Raw genomic sequence first — 23,978 nt, 5'->3', positions numbered from 1 at the left:
AAGATTCAGGCACAGAAGGATGAAACAGAGCTTGGACCTTGCCATTCCCTGGCCATCCTGCACTGTCTGCATGAGCTGTATGGGCATCTCAGTCCCTCAGCAGGCATGCTCCTGTCCCACAACTTTGCTGTTACACTGCTAGTGACCACTAAATTACTCTTGCATCTGTACTCCACACGGAAGCCAATGCATTCAAAAAGTGTAGAATACAACATGGTTACAACTGCAGCAAAATTCAACCGTTTCTGTGGCTCTTCTTTTAGGATACAAATTGTTTTTTTTTATATTCAGAGAACTACTTCCTACTTGCTTTCTCTTTTTGGTTGGTTTGAGCTTTTTTCTGATCTGGTTCCTGAAAGAGACTTCCTTCCCTGGTTATTGGGTTTTTTTCTGCTGTTTTTTTGTGCTCAGATTACAGAGTGAATTCAGTTGAAATCTCTCCTGCCTCTCCCTCCTCCCTCTGCTCTGTCCTTCCATTGGTTTTTCCTCTCTTTCTCTCGGCTCTTTTTTATTTGGCTGAGTTTCCTGTTTTGGTTGGTCAGCTGCTTGTAGTGATGAAGTTGGGCGAGCTCATCATGAAATTGTCTTGATGCTCCTGAATGCTCAGCCAAGGAAATATGTTTGTGAGCACCTCCAGGCGAGCTAAAGGAGTTGGAAGAGTGTTGAAGATCAAGAGGAGTGCTCCCAACAGCTTCCTTGTAGCCTTTCTTTTCCTGCCCCAGAGATCTGTCCTTCTTGCTCTGCAGAGCTCCAGCAGAAGGGTTGCTTACCCTTATTATGAAGGACTGCCCAGCCTGGGTTGCTCTTAACAGTCAAATGTTAAGTCTAGAAACAAAGAAACTGAACCCTTAATTTGCAGGGCTTTTTTTTTTTTTTTGACATTTCAGACACTGTTCGAGAAGATATAGGCTGTATAGAATACCTGTGAAATTGAGGTGGTAATAGAAAAATATAGGTGAGATCTCTGGGATTATTAAAATGCAAATTGAGAGTAAGAGGGAGGTGTATGGAAATGGTGTCATTGGTGTAGGATACAAGACTAAGGTACATAAGGAGTCATGGAGAGAAAAGCAGCAAGTCTGTGGTGCTGTAGCTTGGTGTTGTGATGCTGATCACATCTGCCCTGCTGAGCTCCCCTCTGGTAGACTTAAACAGTACACAAAATCCAAACATCATTGCTGAAACAGCTTTACAACTAACGTACTTCGATTTTCTACCTTTAGACCTGTAACGTGCTGTGAAAGCTTGAGCCATTTTATAGCTACAGCAACTCTCTTCTATCTACTAGGTTTTGCGGAATGTTTTGTTAAACCTACAAGTGTTTTTGGAATGTGAGGAAGTGGGATTTTCCTTATTTAAATTAATATGGGAGAAGTGGTTGATTGTTATGCTTTCTCTGAAATGTCTACTTTATTTTGGGCTGAATTGCTCTGGAGCTCCAGGAAACATGAATGTTGCCTTGTGGGAACTCTCTGTTCTATGTAAATTTAAGGTATGCACAAAACTGATGCAGAGTTAAAAGATCCCTTAACAGCCTTTCTTGATGTTTATATTCAGGTGTCCTGTAGTGATGTGATTATAGGTTGCATAGGACAGGTTGTCATAGTTAGATGACTCATAGACCTACATGACTGTTTTTTCTGCAAACATGTGACAGATATTCTCCTGGTCATCCTTGTCTTTGCCCACAGGACATGCCATGTTGAGCTGGGAGTGGGAAGTATCAGCGAATCCCCAGTTGGTAACGCAAGGACTGTCTGTGTGCCTGTCTCTGAGAGTGGGTGAGCCATTGCCTTTTCCTCCCTGGGGCTGTCAGTTTGCATCTCTCTTTTGTCCAGCCCCCAATTTTTCCATTCAATATGCAAGAACATTGTAGCCTTCAGACCTGTACCATCTCGAGTTGAAATTAGCTAGCAGGTTCAGGAGCTCCAAAGCTAAGGAGGACAAGCCCACTTTCATACACAAGTGTTGTTTCCTTACGAACCTGTGGTGCTTAGGTACCACAATGAGTGGAAAAATTGGATAATTTATCTTAGGAGGTGCTGCTGGAGGGGGGTTCGACATTTTGTGGTCTGAGATGGTGAATACCTGGGAAAGGAGGAACAGAGATGTCTCTGTGCACACGTGTGCTTTGAAGACACATTTCTGGCTAGGCACAGGCTGTGCTCTTAAATCCGTGTGTTTGAACCAACCTTCAGTGTCTCTTTGCATGGAGGTACTATCGTGTTGTTGATTTTATGAATTGTAGGAAACTTCATTAGCCAGAGGATTTTTGTTTGGTTTTAATCTCATAGGACAATCTATTTTGCTTAGTGCAACAGTGTGCTGGAGAAGCAGAGCAGATGACAAATGCAAATCTTTGTAATGCTATGTTTATATTTTTTTTCCCTCCTTTTGTCAACTTAATTGTTACTATTTTGATGACTTTGGTCAGGTGGATTTGAGTGATTGCTGGAATACATGATGGATCTCTCCCAATATGCAGCTGTTCACCACGCTGATAAGAGTGTAAGAGACTTCTTTTAAAAAAAAAAATTATCTTTAGGCTAATAAAGCCCTTTGGGAGAGCCAGGAATGTGGCCTCAATGGCTGTGTTTGTATTCCTGGTTGGTATGAATAAATACTGTGCTAGTTTTTGATAACTGGGTGCCACATGTCCAGGAGTTACAGAAAGCTGAACAAAAGTAGTGTAATGTACAATTTACCAATACCAAAGAGAAAGCTGTATAGTTTGATATGTTGTGGAGATAAGACAAATGATAGGAAAGTGAGAATCTTCTGCAAGTGTAGCAGGCACTGAAAGACCACCTTGGAAACCAGGGAGGCTGAGTGGGGGAAAGAACTGCTTCCTGTCACTATCAAAGTAGATGTTCAGCTGGCTAAAAACAAATTCCCAGACTGCTAAGCTCTTAGCTTGCTTATGAGTCCCCTCTTGATACTTCTTCGTTTTACCCTCATGTAACAAACTCACATGCAAAGCTACTGGAAATCCAGGAAGTCTTGCTTGGGAGTCAGCTGCTCTTTCTGGCTGGTGAGGATCAGCAGCCCTGTGTGGCTACATGTGGCCCTGTCCAGGTTGCCTCACTCTTAGTGGACCTAGAACAACACACAAGTTTTTCTTCTTGCTGTAGTCTTCAGGATGTGATTTCAGATAGTGAGGATGGAATGCAAATTTTAATGTTCTGAAATAAGCACTGTTTAGCAGCAAAACAGAAATAGATCAAGTTGGATCAACCCAAAGTAATATTATTGTTTCTTACCAGAAGAGAATTCTGAAATGAACTGGGGAGTTCACTGACCACAATTCTCCTGGTTTTCAGACTTTGCTAATTTAAGCTAAGGACAGGAAGGCTATACATATATAGACACGCACCTCTCTCTCTCTCTCTCTCTCTCTCTCTCTCTCTGAAACAGCTAGCTGAAGTGCTTGTGATATTATTTTCCCATAGCTGTGGGCTTGGGGTGCTTATCTTGACTCTAGGCAGAATAGGGGCATGAGTCTATGGTGTGACCTGTCATTTACCTTTGGCAGTTAACATGAAGCTCTGGATAATAACTATTACTTTGATTTGTTGCTTTAATGTTACAGAGTCTTTAATCTTAAGAATCTTACACTTAGCTTTAGACTTTGCCTCTCTTTCCTTGGAAGAATAATTGAGTCATTAAGTCCCTTAGAACTTACTTAAAAACTTTTGAACCTGTTTCATGTACATGTCAATGCTCTGCTCTTACTTGTAGGGCATTAATTATGAAAAAAGTGAGAATTTTTTAAAAATTATGATGATAGAGACATTTTACTGATTACCTTGGAAATTGTCTGTGGCTTGGCAGCTTGGGATTTCAAAACAGAAAGGAAAGCAATTTAGCTATTCACCATTTGACAAAGGCTGGGCTCTGACTAGTGTGCAGTTTTATAAGGAAATAGGTAATCAGACATAATGTAACGGAAGTATGAGATGGCAGGTTAGCTTGGCCATAAGAAAGGAAAAAACCTTTTTTTTTTCTGGTTGCAGGGGATTCTTGAGCAGTCATTATGCTTGTGCTGTGTGAAACCTTTCGCTGTTGCGTCTATTGCATTTCATTTTTAATTTATATTCTTGAAGTCCTTGTCATTCACTTGAAAGCTGTCTTTCTCCTTTTTGTACAAGGAGTATCTCTGGCACTGTGAAAGGTACAGTAATCCATTTTAAATTCTGAAGTTTGACAAACCAGAGATGGGAACAAGTAAGGCTTAACTGAGCTACCAACATACCAGTTAGTAATACCTACTAAAGTGTAAATATCTTTAATTCATAAATAAGATGCCAATAAAGTCAGAGCACAAAAGTAATTAACTGCAAATGCAGTGATGCCACCTGTCTGGGGTGGCTGTGTAAGAGCTCTTACCTGCTGATCTTTTTAGTATCCTGAACATCTAGAGCAAAGTACAATTACTGGTAAGATGTACAGGTTATTTAAACAATATGTTTTACAGTTTGTTTTGCTGATTAATGGAGAGGTCAGTGGTAGGAGACTGTAGGTGCTTGCTGAAGTTGATTCCTTTTCATCCCTTGTAATAGGTAAAGCCTAGTAGAAGTTAGGGCAAGTCTCATTATTTCCATTTAAGATACTCAGATTTCAAGATATGGGGGATTGAGGTGCAGTAAAAAGTCCAAGGTTTTCCGATAAGCTGTAACCCAGTAGCGTCATTTGATTACAGTTTGAAAAAAAAAAAGGAAAGAAATTATAGGACATAAGAAATAAGGTCCACCATCTGGAAACAGAGAATGTAAATGACAGAGTACATCCTGTAAAGCAGCAGGATTGTGGTGGCTGTATTTGAACATGAGGTTGTAGTCAAAAGATTTAAGGGCAGGTGAGGATGGGGAGGAAACTGGAAAGTTTGAGTTTTCTTGAAAGAAACTACAAGAATTGTTTCCAGAGGAAAAGAAATATTTTACAACAGAAAGCTGAAGATTTTCAATCTAAGTAGCTTCTTGTAGTGTACAGGTACCTACAAAGGACAGACATTTCTGAAGCTAGAGAGCATTAATCTAAGCAGGTTAAACTCTACACAGATTAACTGGCTCAACCTATTGAAGAGAAATATAGCACCTGGGTGTTTTTGATGATGTTAGCTTATAATTGTCATGTCTGACTTAACGAGGATCCACAACATCCCTATATTAAAATCTTTTAAATCAAGGCAAAGATGCTTTCTGGGGGTTGGGGGTGGAGAAAAAGTGTTTCAACTTGGGCTGAGAGTTTTGTGTAGCACATCAAATAGGATCAACTTCACTGGTCCATTCTGGCCTTTATATCTCAGGGCGCGTTTTCTGATCTGTGCTGTTGTTGTTTTGATTGCCCAGCTATATTTAATACCTGACCAGGATAGCAAAAAAATCCCCAAACCAAACAAAAAACTTAAGGTTCTTCCGCTTCTCCTTTGCATACAATGCAATTACCAATATGAAGTTTCAGTTAACAGTAATGTATGGAAATGCTCTGTGTCAAAATATGCACAGGGCTAAACAAAGGAAGAATTTAGGCAGTTTGTCTTGTTTGACAGCCAACACTAACAAAACTTCTCCCTGGAATCTAGGCTTGTGTTTAGATGCCAGAGGTGTATTTTCTGGTGAGACAATAAGTTACTTACTTGTGCGGAAGACCTGGACTCTGCCATATAACAACCCAGTGTGCGCTGCAGAGACGTGGGAATTGAGCACCAGTTGTGCTGGTTGGGCACTGCTCAGCTCCTCTCTGATGTGCATGTTACTCTGCATTTCTCTGTTCTGCCTCCCCCGAACCAGTATGTTTCTGTGGGAATAAGTGTCCCTGCCTTTCTGTGCTTTGGTTGCTTGTAAGAACCCTGAGCTGAAATAGTGGAGGGAGTTCAAATAAGGTGATAGTCTCGGCTGCATGTGTACTGGAAACATATGAACAGTAATAATGTATTGTGACACTTCTTCACAATTTTTTTTCTAATGTGGGAAGATAAAAACAAACAACAACCAGAGTTCTTTGCTGTCCTTATGTGTCGTTTAGCTGATCAAATCAGATATTTGATTATATTCAGTTTTTATTATTGCAAAGACATGGATTGATTTTTTTTGTGTGTTGTTGACATTAATTTTATATATTTATATATATCTATATATCTATATATATAGATAGATATATATATATCTGTTTAGGCACTATTGGAACAAATTAATTTGTGTACCTGTTGGCTGTTGAGGTTTCAACCTTAACTAAAGAGTAAGTTTTATTCATGGCATTTTAAATGTGAGGAGAAAAAAAAGAATTAATTCAGATATTGCTAGTGGTGTTGTGTCACTCTGTTGTATGCATCTGTATGATGTTTGTCTTCTGCTCTCTGGTTTATCTTCTGCAGTCATCAATATTTTCTTTGTGATAGGCATTTGTAACTAGATATTCCATTGTTTTGCATCCTGCAGTTTCCCTCAGCTAGCCATTAGGTGTGTGCAAGATACGCATACTATGTATGTACATCTCACTGATGTAAAAACATGATGCACAAATGTATGCTTTTAGCCGAATCTCTTCATCCCATGACTCCTACATGCCCTGATTAAACATAAATGTTGTAGATGATAAGTGTAGTACAAATTCCTGTAAGGGTCCATATGGAAATCCCCGGTTCTGATTGTTACAACTTGCTCTGTGCTAGATCAAAACCCATGAGATAGGTCTTGTTAAATCTCATCCTCATAGAACCAGAGAATTGTTTAGGTTGGAAAAGATCTCTGAGATCATCATGTCCAGCCATTAAGTGGCTGCGCATTACAGACTATGACAAGTTATGGTTGGCTCCATGGTCTGCGGAAGGTCTTACAGCTGTACTTCAATGTAAAGCTGAAGTTCAGAACCTGAAAACATTTTATGATGTGCATGTGGATTTGGGGTGCTCAGTTGGAAGGCACACGTGACTGAGGTTGAAGTCTCTCCTAACTTCAGGGTGCTTGATGCCAGGCTTAAACTCCTCAAGTGTGAAACACCTTGAGGTTAGTGTCCTGCCTTAAAACTTGGATGTGGATGCCTTTTCTAAGTCTAGACAGTGAGACAGAACCTGGTGTTCAATCTGACTGAACTTGGTCTGACTTCCAGCTCACCTGCTTATATTGCCAACTGGAAGAAAATTGCTGCACTGTCACGTGGCAGAGAATACGTCAGCTTGGTTCTTTTGCTTTTATGGATGTTAAAATTGGTACCTTTACTGGGATAAGAAAGATACACTCCTATAATAGACTCTTGGAACAGCCTGTGCTGTCCTTGTCTGAGGGCAGATAAGATTGGGAAGAACTTGCAAAAGGACTCTAGGAAAAATGACTGAAAATTGAATAAAAAATGAAGCATGCATTAAGCAGTTTATAAAGCCATTTTCTCACTGTAGATTGCACATCTTTTCCATTCTCCTGACAAAACCTTTGTTATAACTTGATTGTTCCAAGAAGAGTACATGTCTCTGAATGTGGTGCCCACAATGCTCTTACCTTGCCACTATTCAGGCTTTGTGAGCGTGCACAGTACACAGACTGTGCATGGTGTTATTTGCAATTCTCCAGGGCACGTTCTGGAGGCTAAGCTGCTGCTGACCTGTATGGAAGATGACAATCTTTCCACACTGATAGAGAGAAACAGATGAAAAGTAATTTTTTGTTTGATTTTGGGTGGTTTTGTCCACATACACAGAATAATATGTTAAAACTATCTTGTATACAAATTAATTGTTTTTAGAAGGTACTGGGTAAACACACCAAGGTGGAACAGCTCAGCCTTGCTCCTGAACCGCATTGCTCCTTTCTCTTGTTTTGGTGGTGCAGAGTGGCAGGTGTGCTGCCAAGGATGAGCAGATGTTTTTGAGTAACCTCTCTCTAATCATATTTAATTTAAAATTAACATCACTCTTGCACTAAAGGTTTGTGTCATAGTAGAGGCAGTGTAGGCTGTTGGATCACTTCTTAGGCGTTTCTGACTGTGAGTGGCTGGTAGTTGTGCAATTAAATAATCTTAAAGCTTAGTGGAAACTAACTTCGGTAGACAGACATGCAGCATGACTGCATGTCTTATCCCTCTGGGAAGCCACACTACCAAAGCAAAAGAAAAATCCAGATCATCCAAAACTCTACAAGTTAATCCTAACTTGAAGCGGGATGTTAACTGATGGGATTTTCCCCACTTCTGTTGGCAGGGTCTTGGGTGTATGTTGGGAGTGAGGAGAATAAACAGAGTGACCACAGACCATTCATTTTCTCAGACAGTGTTGTGGCTTTTTTGGAGTACAGGCTGTAAACATGACAACCTGACATATAGGGCATTCTGTGAGATTTATTTACTTTATATTAGGGTTTTTCTTTACTAATGTTTTCTCAGAACGATATGCTTCCACTCAATTAGGAGCCAGTCTAGGGAACAAAACTGGGCTTTAACTTTATTAATTAACAATGTGAGCTGATTTACTGGAGGTAGCTTAGAGAAAACTTGCTGCCATAAAAGCGACTTCTGTTGGTGCTGCAGGCTAGAGAGTCTGCTGTCATCGATGATGCCTCCATTTAAATGTATCCCAAAGTGTGGAGCTGGGTAAGAGGTTCTGTGTTATCATCATTGCATTATAGCAACCTGCTTGTGTTGGAAGACCAAATGACTACATCTGTATTGATGTTACTATAGGCCTGAGGAGAAAAACAGCTTTTGGCTACTGGCTGTTTATTCTGCATGTCATTAAATTCTTGTTTGCTTTAGCATTAAAGGGGTTCCTAAAAACACTTGGTAAACATTGCATTTAGAAAATACAGGTTCTTGCCCTGTCTCTTGCATCAGTCTTTCAAATACGTGTCCTGAGTGAATTAATAGAGGAAGAGGAAATTGGCTGGAGTTCAAAGGCTTTGGGGTGAAAAGTGAGCAGTTAACTTGCAGACTTGCTAACTTGCACCTTGGGAGGCACTGCAGGCACATCAGGACACAGGTGCTGGAACATCCAGGGTATACAGAGCCTTTCATCATCTTCTACTGGTTGTAATTGTTTTTCTTGTGATAATAAACCTTAGAAAAAAAAAATGGAAACCTCTACAGGAAATCTTCATTTTTTTCTGCTTCCTTTGCCTGCTCTATAGAAAGGTGTAAAATGTGCAGGCACATTGTATGGAGTAAGACTGAAGGGGAGAGTGATAGCTCAGTGTGTAACAACCAGTGTTGGTTGTTGATCTCAAAATATCATTGCTGTCTGTATGCTTTGTGCTTTTACTCCTGCAGGAAGAAGGTGAAAATCAGACTATGATTGATTTGATGAGGAATGTTACAAATGAGATCACTGAGTCACTGGTTCAGCTAAGGTGTGTTTTTAAAACACTGATGTCAACAGCTGAAACATGGAAGTGCACAGCATCAGCAAAGCCACAGCCACTTGATGCTTTTTTATCAAAATAGCATCTTGAACAGGAGTGGGGGAACATAGATTCCCAAAAGAAAGACAGAAAATGAGGCAGAATTTTTTTTTTCTTGACATCTGACAACACTTTGTTGTGTCTGCTTGGGGATGGCAGTGTTGAGACCTCTCTCCACAATAATTTGAAAATGATAGGTCCTTGGACACAAGTCATAAAGTGCCGGGACATACATGCTTATTGGGACCTTTGCTGAACCACTGGGCTAACAGGGCTTCTGCACCCTTGACAGCATGTCAGTGTTTCATGCCAGAGTGGTTGGATTTTCTGGGCATCTCTCGTGTGGCTCCTCTTCTATCAGGAATACTGTTGAAGCTACTTCTCCTGGCAAAGCTCTCTTTCAAGAAAACAAATAGATGGGTCTAAGCTTGCCTGCTTAGATGAGTTTCATGGTTTTAAAACCTCTGATAAGGGACTTTGAACAAAGTTGTCTTCTCAAGTAAAGTGTTGCTGTGAAGGTCTTGCTAAAGCCAGCTTATTGTAAGCTGTCCCGTAAAGTGTGCACGAAGGTGAGTTTGAGCAAAAATTTTTTTTTTTACTCTAAGACCCTTGTAGGAAAAGGTGCAGCAAGTCAATTTTCTTATATGATGAAATATACTGTAGGTGTATTTTTGAAAGCAAAGTCACTCTTGTTACCCTTAAAGTTTTGCAGTATTTCCCAGATCAGGATACCTGTCCCAAAAGGCACAGCACAAGAACAAAGATCTATTCTGTGGGGCAATTTAAAAATCCTGTGTGTGCTGACAAATTAGTCTTTTGACCTAGACTGTTTTGGGGAACAGATGGCAGAGCTTTTGAATGTAGGCTTGTTTTTGATAAAGCACAAATACATTTTCATGCTATAATCCCTCCTTCTCAAATTCTTAGCCCTCTCTGATTTACAAACTTCCTTCTGGGTGTTGCATCCCACCTTTCCTTCTGAAAATAAAGTAGGTTGGGAAGAACAACAACTTTCAGACAAGCAGACTTTATTGAAACCAGATGAAGACATGAGATTTCCAATACTGTAAAACTTTGGACTCGGAGGAGATTTTAGTTCTGTTTCTCTTTGTAGGAAGAGAAGAAGGTTTGATAAAATAATAAGACACAGTTCTTGGTGTTGCTCCTAAAAATGCTCTTGGTCTGCATAGCTGTCTTGTTTTTAGGTCTGTCCTTGCATTTGTTTGGAGGTCTGCTTGCTTTGAAAAGCAGGGATTATCTGTATATTTAGAATAGTCCCCAGAAGACACTGCAGGCAGATGATGTCAGCTGGTGGTTCATCCTTCTGATCTCCTCAGCACTTCTGGTGTTGCTTCTTTGCAGTGAGGGATCACTGTTACTGAAATCATGCTTTTGGGTAGAGGAGGGCGAGGCTTAATTTCAGCCTGCTTTAAATGTTAGTGTTTTCAGCATCTATTTTTACGGCTTGTGAAACTGATAATGGGTGCAAATCCTGGTGCTTCCCTAGATACTTGGAGCTCTGCATCCACAGCTGCCTGGTGGAGAGTCAGATGACCTCGGTGACATACAATGCAAAGAGGGTCTTTTACCCGTATAATTATCTATGACTTGCAGAGGGTGCATGTTTTCTCTCCCCTGCATCCACGTGCTGAGTGGAGTGGGGTGTGCATGTGAGGAGGAAGAGTTTGGGCAGGGAGCGGGTGAGAGACCACAAAGGAATAGTGAGCAGAAGTCAGGTGAAGGATGTACTCTTGCTCAGCGGAAGCTAGGTGAACATCTCCTTGGCAAAAACCTTCTTCAGTGGTGGATTTGACCAGCTGGACCCTCATGAAAGAGGTTCTTGGTGGCCAGTTGCTTCCATGCATTTCTTACCACAGCTGTCATTTTGGTCATTGGTAGTGTTTGGCTGCTTAAATCTAGTGCCAGCTGTTCTTGGAACCTGAGCAGAGGCAGGAAATGAAAGATCACCAGGGATGATAAAGTCACAAAGAACAACAGGCACAGGAAAACAAAATTTTGATTGCTTGGGCTGTTTTATTTTTTTAGTTTTTAACAGTGGTGTAAGGCAAATGAGTTTTGAAGAAAAGTTGTGACTGCTATATTGCTCTTGCTTCTTCAAGGTCACAGGAACGTGCATACTCACGTTGAAACTACTGCTTTGCTGTAGTAGCTGTGAGTGTGCTGGTTACTTTTTTTAAACGTTCTAAAGAAGGGGTTAAAAATATTGCAGATTTTGAATTAGCTGTAGGATTGAAATGTAAATATTGCAGTGCAGTTCTTACAGTGCCTTGTGGAACAGCTAGGAGAAGGTGCATGGCCCATATCAAGACAGGAAAGCTGTGTCTCAGGAAAGTAAAATAACCTGTCAACTTTCTTTTGGCCTAGGAAAGAGAAATATATTCTGAATGCTCCTATGTGTCAGAAGTATCTTCCCTGACTGAAACTGATATATTGGTACAGGATGTTATGGCAGAATGAGTGATGTGTCTGTTGCAGGGATTTTGTTTGTTTAACTGAAGTTGGGCTTCCAGCAGATGTTACTAAATCTGAGCATGTACTTGAAGCTGCTGTTTGCATTGAGGCTGTTGTTCCATGATCATCTAAATCAGTTCTGGGACCAGTGTAGAAACAATGACAATCCTTTCAGTGTAAGCAAAGACAAATGAAAAATTAATGAGAGAGAAGGTGTTTCTGTAGCTCAAACGGGCATTTGTAAGATGATTGTAGGCGGTTGTTAGAGCTCCTTATGTCTTATTTTCCTAATCATGTTGGATTGCATATAAAAACAGCACAGAAATTTAACAGCAGATATCTCCAAAATTACTTTAGTGACTCATTTTAAAGAGGGAAATACCTTATGTGTACTTATTTTAAACTTGGCCTGAATACTGATTTTGGTAATCTTGGTTGTGCAAGATCTGCAAACTAAGTAAACTGTGACAGCACCCGTTTTTTTTCCTCTTTTTCCTTGGTTTTAAACCATTCTGCAATGTCCATAGATAGTTTATTCTGAAATTACAGATTGTTAGTCCATAATTAATTAATCTGTTTCCCTTGAAGAATCAGATGGGAGCCAATGTCATTCATATGGCGAGAAGCTCTAAGCAGAAAAACATATAAGTCAGTATAGAAAATATAAATAGCTATTTCTAGTACATGCCTTCACTGAACAGTGGCTAAGACATACCTGCCCTTGTTTTCCTTCTGCTCCAGACAAGCAAGCAGCATACAGAGAGGTGACTTGTCTTGCCCTCTCCTTCACAAACTGGGCAAGATCAGCATATGAGGAGAATGATGGATACTGGGGATGTTGGCTCATGTAGTGACATTGGGAAAGAGAGGCCCCCAAATTCATTTTTAGTCACTGCAACTAGTTTCCCCTGTGGTTTTTCTCTCCTCTGTTCCCCCAGTTCTTCAGCAGCTGTGTGGAGGGAGCTGTACCAGGTGTTGGACAAGGACTCCAGGAGATAACTGACCTCTCCTGCCAAGGGAAAGACTGTAACACTATATTACTGTTGAAAAGCACACTGCAAGATATGTTTTAATTAGAATGTGTTTTGCTGCAGTGTAATTCAGGGTAAAAAGCTTTGCTTACTGGAGTGTAGTGCATTTTCTTATTGTGCTTTGCTATATCAAATTCTTATCATTACCTTGGAGAGAAGGAAATGAGAATATTGGAGACCATAGCATTCACAGTAACAGTCAGCATAATTTTTTGTGAAGGCTGCTCCTGAGTTTGACTTGAGGCAGTCTTGACAGGATCTCATGCTGGAGGAATATAATACTTCAAATTGTAATATTGCATGGCACTTCAAGAAGAGGGCACACAGAGTTGAGCTAACTCTTTTTTGACTGGGGTAAACAGCTTTCTACTAATAAATGCAAATTAACGGGGACTCAAATGTTGAAGAAGTGTTACAGTATTTTTGCTGTTGAAATAACAAATGAAAACTACCGTACCTTCCAAGATATATATAAGCAAAGAAAACAATTTCAAAAATGTGATTGTTGGCTAGCTGCATTTTGATTTAGATTTGTTACAACATTTTGGTATGGCAAGTCAAAAGTAAATAAACCAACTAAGGCAATAATTCAGTGTTCTCAGAAAGTGTCCTAATGACATCTTTTTGTAGAATTCATTTTTCAAGGTCACATCTTCATATAAAAAATATTTTTATTTCTTGCTCTCTCTCTTTCCACCCACATTACAGTCTTTACAGAACAGGAGTTATGGTTCCTGATGAGGTTACTATTTACATATGTAGTGCTGAGGAAGATCAGAGGCTTTCATGTCACCTCATGTACTGATAATGATACCAACTTCTTACACATAACTGGTTACAAGTAAATTTGAGCTGAAATTTGCAGGAACAGTCACTCAACATCATAAGAGATTGCTTATTTGGAACAGCTAACTCCAGAAACTGCAATGTAGGTAGGTTCAGTCATTTGCCACTGTCAAAGTGAAAAATGCAGTATTTCTGTTCCTGTCTCTCCCACTCTTCATGTCTGGCTGCTTAGTTTTCCAGCTCAGCCATGCTGTTACAGTAGTCCCTAAAGCTGTGCTGGAAACCAGATTGTGGAAATTTCCCCTCAGACTTTAACAGTGGCAACTTCTCTGCTGTTAGAGACCGGAGGTGCCCTTAACAGAGGAAGTACTTCTTTAGACTGGGTATATATTTTCTGTTAAAAAATGCCAGTTGGTATAAAACAGAATATGTTGGATTATTTTTATCACAATTAATACTCTGTGCCTTAAATTCCCATGAATTTTCACTTGCTGGAGAGTCCATGCTTTGAACTGAGTCAAGAAATGTGGTGCGCTGTGGCTGACTGCTGATTGCTGGCACTTTGCATTAGGAAGCAAATATATCTGAGGTAGAAAGGGTGTTTCACAGCTAAATGCTGTTCATGAGCTTTCAGCTCGATTCCTGAATGTAACTGTGATTGTATTGGAGATGTTTTATCCAGAAGTCCTGCCACATGTGCATTCAAGTTGCAGAAAAATGTGGAATAGCTTTCTTTAGCCTTTGCATGGTTAGATGAATTAGGCAAGAGGTGCACGTAATGGCATATAAAAGAGTTAGTAGTGTGCTGTCCTCCTTACAGTATCTCAAAGTTAAAGTTGTGCTGCAGTTAGTTCAGGTTACATATTCCTGTTCCAGCTCTCATTGATGTTGCTGTGAGGGCAGTCTCATTGTTTTGGTCTCACAGTTTGTGTTCCTTCTAGCTGTGGTGCTCGCTGACTAACATTTCTTTTCCAGTGGTTAGATAGGGGTCATTTGCAAGTATCTCAAAAGGGGCACAGTGATTTGGCTATAGGGCACAAGCTAATGGTTTAGTAACTTCACTGGAGCTGGAGACTTAAATTTGGAAACATAGGGAGAAAATTAACCCATCCCTTCATGCTTCCCACTTAATCAACCTAGAGCTTATATGGACAGAGTTAATTATTCAGAAATCAGTTCAACTCTGTGGCTTTTGCTTTTCTGATACTTCACAAATCATTCTTTGCAGATGATTTTAATGGATAGGCTGCATTAACAAACAGTCTAAAATAGAAAAAAGAAAGCTCCAGTATATAGAGATTCTTTCAGTGGATCATGAATGGTAATGTCAAAGTCTAAAGAACAATAGAGTGAATTACCTTAATGATCTTATTTCAGTAAATGTAGTTCAATTTAATAAGTATTTTTAACTTAATATATTAAATATATTTAGATATTTTAATATATATTAATTGTTGAATGCATAGTTTCTTCCATAAGTAAAATAGATACCCAAATTAACAACAAAAGAAATTAAGTAACCTTCAAATGCAGGCTGGCTGGGGCCCCATTGCCTGGGGTGTGTTGAACAATCGATACCCAGATATTGATTGCAAAGTTACATATCAAGAGTCTGTAAAAAATTAGTTTCTTATTATCCCTTGTATATCCCTCTGAAGAAACAACACGTTTGCTGTTACATTCAAAGCTATTGAGTTTTACTATGGACTGTTCTAATCTGTATGTTTCAGACTCTTTTGTGGAAAAGCAGATCATACGTTGAAAGTTGTCTCCCTACTCTAGGCTGGGTGTTACTAAATATTTTGGGGGTGTAGGTGTCCCTTGTAAATGGGGTGAGAACTGGTGAGTTGGGCTGTGAGTCCTGCTCTGCTCCAGGGAAAGTCTCTTGCTCTGCTGAAGAAACAAACAAGTTACTGCATGTGACCTAGCCCTGAGTGGCATTCAGCATTCCTGCACTCCTAATGCCTACCTTTCTTTGAATTAATGCACTTGTGTTTAAGGTATTTTGCTATTTTGTCGAGGTTTCTGACTGCCTTTGATACCTGAAGATTACAACACACAAATTCCTAAGTGTTGGAAACTCCCAGAATTATTTATTTTCTTTAAAACCTGAAAAGCGCTTGTTCCAGGTAAAAAGCTAGGGCAACATCAGCATCGTTTTACAGATTTTAGAGATGATTCTTTTATTTAACCTAATACTATATTCCTACCCAAACAGTCAAGCTTGTGATTCTTTAAAAACAAATCATGTGAACTGGTGAGCAGTGTTTGGCATACTGAATGGGCAGGGCCTCTTGGATTTGTAGCTTTGTTTTCCTTCCTTGTCAAAGGATATTATCTTGCAGACTCTGAAGTGTGTTGACCTTCAGCAAGGTGAGCTATAAAGCTCACCAGAGGGAGGATCGGTTCTTGTCATTTCTCTCCGCATTGTTTTCCACTTCCCCCAACTACGATATTTCAAATCCCAGGCCTTGGTCCAGGCCATGCACAATTTTTGTAACCAATTTAACCAAGGATGTGATTTCCCCTCTACCTGTTACATTTAGTTTATGGCAGTAACGTCTGCTGTGTGGACTCACTGCAATAAAATTGTTCCCTCCCTATGCAGGGGGATTTGCTGTAGCAGCAAAGACTTGTTTTGCATGTTCCACAGCGTGGCTGGACTGCTTTAAGTAATGGGTCTAATTAGAGCAGTTTGTGTTCTGTGTTGTGATATGACTGTGTTGAAGTGTTGTGATGGTTCTCACAAGTGTCTCTGGAAGGGACAAGCTTGGGAGCACAACCATGCAGGTTCAAAACCCTGCTGTCATCCCTGTCCCAGGGCATCTAGGATACTTATTGCGTCTGGGTGTGCCTTCTTCAGTGTGGTACCAGAGGCTGGTGGTGGTGTTAGTTGCAACAGCAGCCATTCCCATTTAAAACATTTAAAAAATCTTCTGTACTTGGGCAAGCTGTATTTTAACAGCATGAATGTCAAAGCTAGCTTTTGGTGTATGGTATAGAATTATGAAGCAAAGAGTAGTGACCTCGGTCCCTTATATTTTATTTGTGATTATGATTGAGCGGTAACAGAGCACTGAAACCATACCCATGGGTCTCCTCTCCACCATGGGTGGAGAGGAGAGGTTTTATTGTAGCATTTGCTTGAAGCCCTTCAGCAACGCTGCAATTTTTTTTTCCTTTCTTTCCTCCCCCTTCCCTTATTTCCTTGAGTTAGTTAAACCCCACTAGACAAAAAGTTTATCTATGGGTAATACCTTAATACCTTTGGTAATGATTGTTCTATCAGGATGGTTTAATCTTTTACACAGAACTGCTAAGTGAGGGGTTTTTCCTTCAGATGTCCAGACATCTCTGATATCAGATCACATAAAAGCAGATCACCGTGACAGGCTGGGTTACTGCTTTTAACCAGATATATCTCGCATCCTGACCTCTCTGAAGCAATCTCTCCTGTGTCCGTGCTGCAGGTGTGGCTTTGGAGGAACGCTGGAGCTTGGAGGGGCTGGGAGGGAGCACCTTACAGCACACTGGTGCCATCTGATGGTAAGCTTTCCCAGCAGGTTTTCCCCCTTCCCATCAATGTCAACAAGCTTTTTTTTTTTTTTGTGAGGGTCACATGAGATGATGGTAGTTACATGGTTTTATATATATCTCCCAGAAATAGAAGTACTATATTGATTTAAAAAATCTAGAATGTTTTGTGTAATTTTCCTTAATTCATCCTGTGTTTTAAAAACAGCTTTTAAATTAAACCACAACCTACAATATGACTTTTACACTTAGTTTTCTTTTTTTTTTAATCCCCCAGAAGTAACTATTAATTACAGACATGGTCTTCCTGTGATAACTCTTATGCTGCCCACAAGAAGTGAACGCTGTCAGTTCACCGTTAAGCCGGTGGTGACCACCGTAGGAGCATTCCTGCAGGATGTGCGAAGAGAAGATAAAGGAATTGAGAGGGCAGAAGTCTTTGCAACAGGTATCTTATATTTGTTATTCCCCAGAATAAATACATTGATTTTCAAATGGACTTCCCCTCTGAAGCACAAGTTCAGTCTTCCATCATATTTAGCATTGTTGCTGTTGGGGTAGCTCTTGAATGCTTCTGGGTTTTATTGTGTTTCAAATTTAGTATCTGAGTCCTCTTGAAAAAACTAATTAAAAATTAGAAGTTTAGCTTCTCTTTGTAATGCTGTCTTTAAATACGTATCTCTCTTCTGATCTCCTTGATACCTTTTTCTTTCCTTATCCTCCATGATCCTTCATAAAGACAACCTGTTGGGCTCTTGAATGTGATGTCTGCCAGTTGTTCATTGTTACCCAGAGCTGAAAGAATCCATTTGCCGTACTACAAACTTGAACTCATATGAAAGAGCTAAGCAACCAGATAATGAGCGCAATAGTCAAGGGCAGCTTTTGGAGACTTTGGGGACGTTTCATTCATCGACTGGAGTACAATGCTTTGGGGCCCTTGGGTTAAAAGGAAAGTGATTGGTGGGGTCGAAGGCTAACTAATATTTTTGCATTGATGTCCTCTTTCCTCCTTGTAGCATACTATTTATCCTGTTGTCTCAAGTCTTTAGATAATTATCTCAAGCTCTACTCACTGTGTTCTTTTGTTCGGTCTCTTTGGTTTTCCTGTTGATAAAAGTTAACGTCCAGTTAGTTCACCTGGTTCTCCATTTTATTTCCAAGACGATTTGTATTTTGGCGGTGCTTTGTAGTTTTTCCACAGCAGTTCTGAAGAGTCTTGCAACCCCTGTCTTGGTACTAGAGAAGGACTCAATCTCAAAAGTAGAATTGGGATATAGCTTTTTGGTCTGAATCTGGTAGAATAGGGACTTGAATTTGACTTACTAAAAGCATCTATTTTTCTCCTTCCCTGCTTATGCCTCTAGAGAGAAAGAAAAGAAAAAAAAAAGGATAGCTACATTCCTATGGAAAGATTTATATTCCATCAGGTAACACATAAGCAGAAGAAAGGATGGGGTCAAGGAATGCTGGTTGAAAGTTTGGTAGCTGGGTGCATTCATAACATTCCTTTTCTTTCTGATTGATACTACAGAGGGCTGCAGGGACTTTTAAGGGAACTGAAAATAGACTGATATTCCCAGAAGATCAGGAAGCCAGAGATATAGGAGAAGCTGCTTTAGTTGCCTTTCAGAGCACATTTAGTAAAACAGGAAAATATCCCATAGAGCCATTTTTTTATATCCTCCAGAGCAATGGAGATGTGATGTGTGTGGATCCCAGTGTGTGCATGAACTTCAGGAGCTTTGTGTACACAGGAACTTTGGTGGTGTTTTTTCAGGTTTTTATTAGGGTCTGTAAGGCAGCAAAAGTAGAAAATTCTCTTGAAAAAGATAATTTCCTAAAAGACGCTTATGTTCAGAAGCCACTGTAACAAATAGCTGTTTTCAGCAGCTGGCCTTCCCCTTAAAATGGAGGTTTTTCACTACAAGGGATTTCTTAACGGGGGGGAGAGAGTACATGTGCCAGCAAACAGGTAACCTCTGGGTACTGCTATTATGCAGAGACATCCAGGACAGGAGTATTTGTGATTTACTGTGGAATTGAATTCTTCTGTGCATTACATGCTTCACAAGTGACTGATGTTTGCACTGAAGCAGGACTAGTTAGCTTTTGCTGACATACCACAGAAGAATGCGATTCAGCAGTGAATCACAAAGTCTAGCATTTTTGGCACAGACAGGCAGCAGATTCCAGAGTGAAGAGGAATTTGGGTCGTTTTCACCTGTCTCATCTGTTTAAACATGCACCTGTCCACCTCTGACTTTGGAATAGAAACATTGTCCAGTTTGATTAAAATAGTGACTGTCAAACAGTTCTCTGCTCTGTATTTGTCAAGTACTGGGCAATTGTAATGTTAGAGAACAGCTTAAATGTTTAATTTATTAGGAAACTGATACTGTAAAGAGAAACTATTGGTCAAATACTGAGAGTTGATTTTAAACATTTATTATTAAAGACAAATTATGAAGCCTTGATTTAATGCAGACATTTCTGTGCCATTTAGCCATTAAATGAAAGCTAACCTTAACTGAAAGTATCACTGCTGTGTATGATGACTTGCTTTCATTTTCTCTGGATTTGGTTTTGGTCCTGCAAAACTTAAGGAGACAAAAAATGGCCCTTTGTCCACATCGGAACACTTGTGTTTAGGTCTAGGATTGAAAGTAGCCTTTGCGGAAAGCCTGTGGGGAATTTTCTTAAATAAAATGCCTCCCTTTCTCCAAAACTTTTCTTCTTTTCAGTTAATAAAAGATTGCAGAGGTTAATAAATCGGTGGTGTTTCACATCCAGAACAAAGAGCCTGTCTGGTACTTCTTTTGAAAAGCAATTTTTGCTTAAATGTCACTTCATAAATGTCACCTTAATGAGCTTTGATGCTTTATTACACTGTAAAAGAAAAAAGAAATGAGTGGATGGGCACATTAAAATTTCATATTTTGGATTGGAAGTGATAGCCTTCTGGGTTTGCTTTGCCCACACAGAGTGGGCGGGCGAGCCAGCTGGTGCATTAGCTCGCAGAGCTCAGCAGTCTCAGCCTCAGCAGATGGGGCCTGAGGACAGAGCTTTGGTGAATAAATAATTGGAGGTCTGGAGTCATCTACCTTTCTGTAGTGGGCATGATGGGGGAGCTGGGGAAGTAGCACAGTGACAAATATTTACGTACAAAAGTCTTAGTATTTTGTACCCTGTTCATTATTCATCTTGGGAGTAAAGCTGCTGTTTTGCGCCACTGCTTTAGCTCTTGGCAGGGACAGAGAAAGATGCCCTTTTTTTGTATAGGAAATGAAAATCAGGTCAAACAGGTCCTGTGGAGCAGCTGCTCCATGGGGGTTTTCAAACCCCCATACCACAGTGATGTGTCCAGCACCAGTGGTGTGGGCTCTGGGGGTTCTTGGGCCATCTGAACCCTGGTTTGATCTTGGCATCCACTGTTACATGTTAGTGCTGGTGAGTCCAGAAGTTCCTTTTCGGTAGGAGCTGTAAAATTGCATGTAAAATTCATGGGGTACCATTCATATAATTTTTTGCATCAAAAAGAAGTAGAAAAGCGTTCTCCAGAGCTATGCCTCTGTGGCTTCTGGTCTGCCTTTTACTGGACAGTGTAGCTATCTAGTTCTTACCTTACAGTCACTGATAGCAAACCAGAATGATTTTAAATACCGTTAATAAAAATCTGAACACCACTATTTATGGGAATTGCTCCTTTTGACTTGAAGAACCTGTTTAAGTAAAGACATAAATCTGTAACTGAAGATGAGGTCTTTGAAGGTCTTGTAATTGCCCAAAACCCCAGTAAAGATGCAAACTTGTGTGTGGGTGGAGAAACAAAAATGCAGATCCTTATGTTGCAATTTGTTGCTGGTTTATTCAGAACTTCTTTTTCTTCTGCCCTCACCAATGGGTCGATTCTAGTCCTAATCACAGACAAGAAAATGCAAGTCTGCTTATAGTAGGGACAAGTCCAAATGATACCACTAGAGAAGGCATTCGGGTACACTGTGTTGGTGTCACAGAATCACTGAATATTCTGAATTGGAAGGGACCCACAAGGATCATCAAAGTCCAGCTTCTGGCTCTGCACAGATCAAGCCCCAAGAATCACACCATGTGTTCCTCCTTAACGTTTAGTATTAGTTACCAGTTTTTCTGAAAGTACAGTTCCCTTCCAAATATTATTAATGAAGAACTATAGCACATTAACTCTTAAACATTAGCAGGGTTATCTGCTAATGCTTAAGACTCCTTACGATAAGTGATCTAGAACTTAAATCTTTCTTCTGCAGATGGTAGCAAGGTCTCTCATGCAACCTTGATGGAGGTCTTACTGATGAATGACTTTAAACTTGTTATCAACAACACAGCGTACAGTGTGTCACCTCCTGTAAAAGGTAAGAGCAATCCTTAATAACTGATTATATTTAGTGAAAGGCATGGGAAGTCTCAGAAAACTGGAACCCATCTGGAGAAAGGTATTTCTATTTGGTTTTGGTTTTTTACTGTTGGATAGTCCTGCTTTTGGGGTTGGAGGTAGGGAAAGAATGAAGAAGGGTGGGTTCTTGAAATGGTTTATGTGACAGATACTTTCTTTCAGATAAGCTGAATAGTGAGCATGCTACCGAAATGGAAGATATCAAATCCTTGGTTCACAGACTGTTTGTAGCCCTACATTTAGAAGATCACCAGATCAGGAAAGAGAGAGAATTGCTACAGAAAGTGGATCACCTCAAAGAAGAGTTGTTGCCCCTTGAACAGGTTGGAAATTGGGGTTACTTCTTTTTTAAACTCAAAAGCATTTCCTTTCATCAAGAATAAGTTCTGTAATAGAAGAAAATCAGCATGAATGGCTAGGGTGTATCTGTTTTGTTTGTTATATAAACAAATGTCAACTCAAATAGAATTCAAATTATTTTCAATTCAGTTCTTTTCCCTCCTGTTTCAGACATTCACTGGGTAGAAATCACAACACCTGGAGAAAAAGTTGTCATGAACAAGCCTCAGCATGGCTAGTATTGAGATTGAAAGGCCATTTAGTCACCTGTTGCTGTAGAAGTTCTGAGAGAAAAACCCAGTAGTGGGGTTGACATCATCTGCGGCTTAGGCTAGTGGACAAAAGGACTCCTGATTTATGAGGACCAGCCTCAGTGTTACTCAGAACTGCCTGGAATGGTAAATGGAAATCCGGTAGTTGGAAGGACAAATTTAAAAGCAGGATTTCTTGGTGCACAAAGGCAAGAAGATCTGGTTGCTCTTGGATTTCAGTCTTTTTATTTCTTAGCAGGGTAAGTTAGTAAGAGGTGTCAGTAAGAGGTATCAGTAAGAAATCCTGAAAGAGGATCTAGCCCAGCAGGAGAAAACATAATTGATGAGCTGCTTATCAGAGGAGCACTCATGTTTGCTATATTTCTTTTCCTCAGATGAAAGCCAGAATCATAAACAGTGCAGATGCAAAGACCTCCAGGCTTCTATGGGTTGGCTTAGCTCTGATGTCAACTCAAGGGGGAGCGTTGGCATGGCTCACGTGGTGGGTCTATTCGTGGGACATCATGGAGCCAGTCACGTACTTCATCACTTACGGGAGTGCCATGGCTTTCTATGCCTACTTTGTTCTTACTAAGCAAGTAAGTCCTTTTCTTGTAGTGTCTGGAATATTGAAAAGAAGGAAAACTGACTCTGAAAATCACAATGTTTGGGCTCTGATGAAAATAGAATTTAGTAAGTAGCCTTGACATCAGACAAGGACTTGTTTGATCCGTAATGGGGCTGGATACAAACATTACATGATGCAAAATCAATCCAGGTGCTGTTACACATGAACTGCAGACCAGCTGCTGAGCATAACTACTATCTGTAAGATTTCATAATTTAGGGAATAAGAAGTGATGAAAGAAGTCTCTCCTTTAAAATATTTGTAGATTACTTTGCATAGTAAATGGAACCTTGCTCATTGCTGTAAAGGGAGAGCAACTGCTAGTGCTGTGACAGTTTGTGAATGCTGCCTTACAGAAGAACATCACTGAACAGCAGCTTTTATTTGCTGGAGTTTATGTATAAACAATGCAGGGTACCAAACCATTTGGAACTCTGGCAGTTGCATTACTAAAATATGCCTTATTTAGTGCCTGAAAAAAAGCTGTTGCTTTGCTCTTCATAATCTGACTGCTTTTCTGTGACTTTGAATTAATGGAGGTAAATCTAGGACAACTGAAGTGGAGCAGGAAGTAGCCATTGTGTAGAAGAAAAAAAGCCTGGTCAGATCTTAACTGAGCTTCACAATACAGACTTGTGAGACTTCTGTGAGACTTTGAGAAATGTTTCTTTTTCCTGTTTTAGCTCTGTACTTTACTCTCAAAGTAGGCATATTGACGTTGAACTTTCTGTGATGCAAACCTTTTATTGTGGAGGTATTGTGGAAGAGTAGCCAATACTTTCTCCCATAATACCAGTGGATCTATAGACCTTGTAAGACACTACTTTCCTTTAGTGAGAAGGGGGACATGTCTGTTTTTATGAAGAGCTGGCTCTAAATGCGAGTTTTACTCCTTCTCACTGTGTTTTAAGAAGGGCTAAGGCATTCCTAATTTTTGTTAGTGAGTAGATAAAAGAGATTACTACTTGGCTCTTTTGAACAGCTGCTGGTGCCATAAGACTTTCAAATAAGTCTGTGAGAAACAGTACCTGAACTTCCTCTGACTCCCTGAAGGTTGTGTCTATTTACTCCACTGGCTCCAGTCATGAAGATCATGCTATGTCTTTATTACAGTTGAAAATT

The 23,978-nt window shown here is 40.0% G+C and overlaps 1 protein-coding gene across 4 annotated transcripts in view; it reads left to right on the top strand.

Annotated features, from left to right (window-relative positions):
• The window catches only part of MCUB (mitochondrial calcium uniporter dominant negative beta subunit), a 50,224-nt gene that overhangs the window by 24,767 nt on the left and 1,479 nt on the right, over positions 1-23,978 (top strand). For all 4 annotated transcript variants that reach the window (XM_027677052.1, XM_027677051.1, XM_027677050.1 and 1 more), the window contains 5 exons: positions 17,143-17,218; positions 17,484-17,654; positions 21,493-21,597; positions 21,801-21,961; positions 22,624-22,827. In XM_027677052.1, the coding sequence (XP_027532853.1) occupies positions 17,143-17,218; positions 17,484-17,654; positions 21,493-21,597; positions 21,801-21,961; positions 22,624-22,827 (717 nt within the window). The remainder of the gene's footprint in view (positions 1-17,142; positions 17,219-17,483; positions 17,655-21,492; positions 21,598-21,800; positions 21,962-22,623; positions 22,828-23,978) is intronic.

This window comes from Neopelma chrysocephalum, unplaced genomic scaffold (assembly GCF_003984885.1).
Source record: "Neopelma chrysocephalum unplaced genomic scaffold, ASM398488v2 Primary Assembly neopelma1_42b, whole genome shotgun sequence".
NCBI lineage: Eukaryota > Metazoa > Chordata > Aves > Passeriformes > Pipridae > Neopelma > Neopelma chrysocephalum.
Note: the sequence above shows the minus strand (reverse complement) of the source record. Positions and strands in the feature narration are given on the sequence as shown.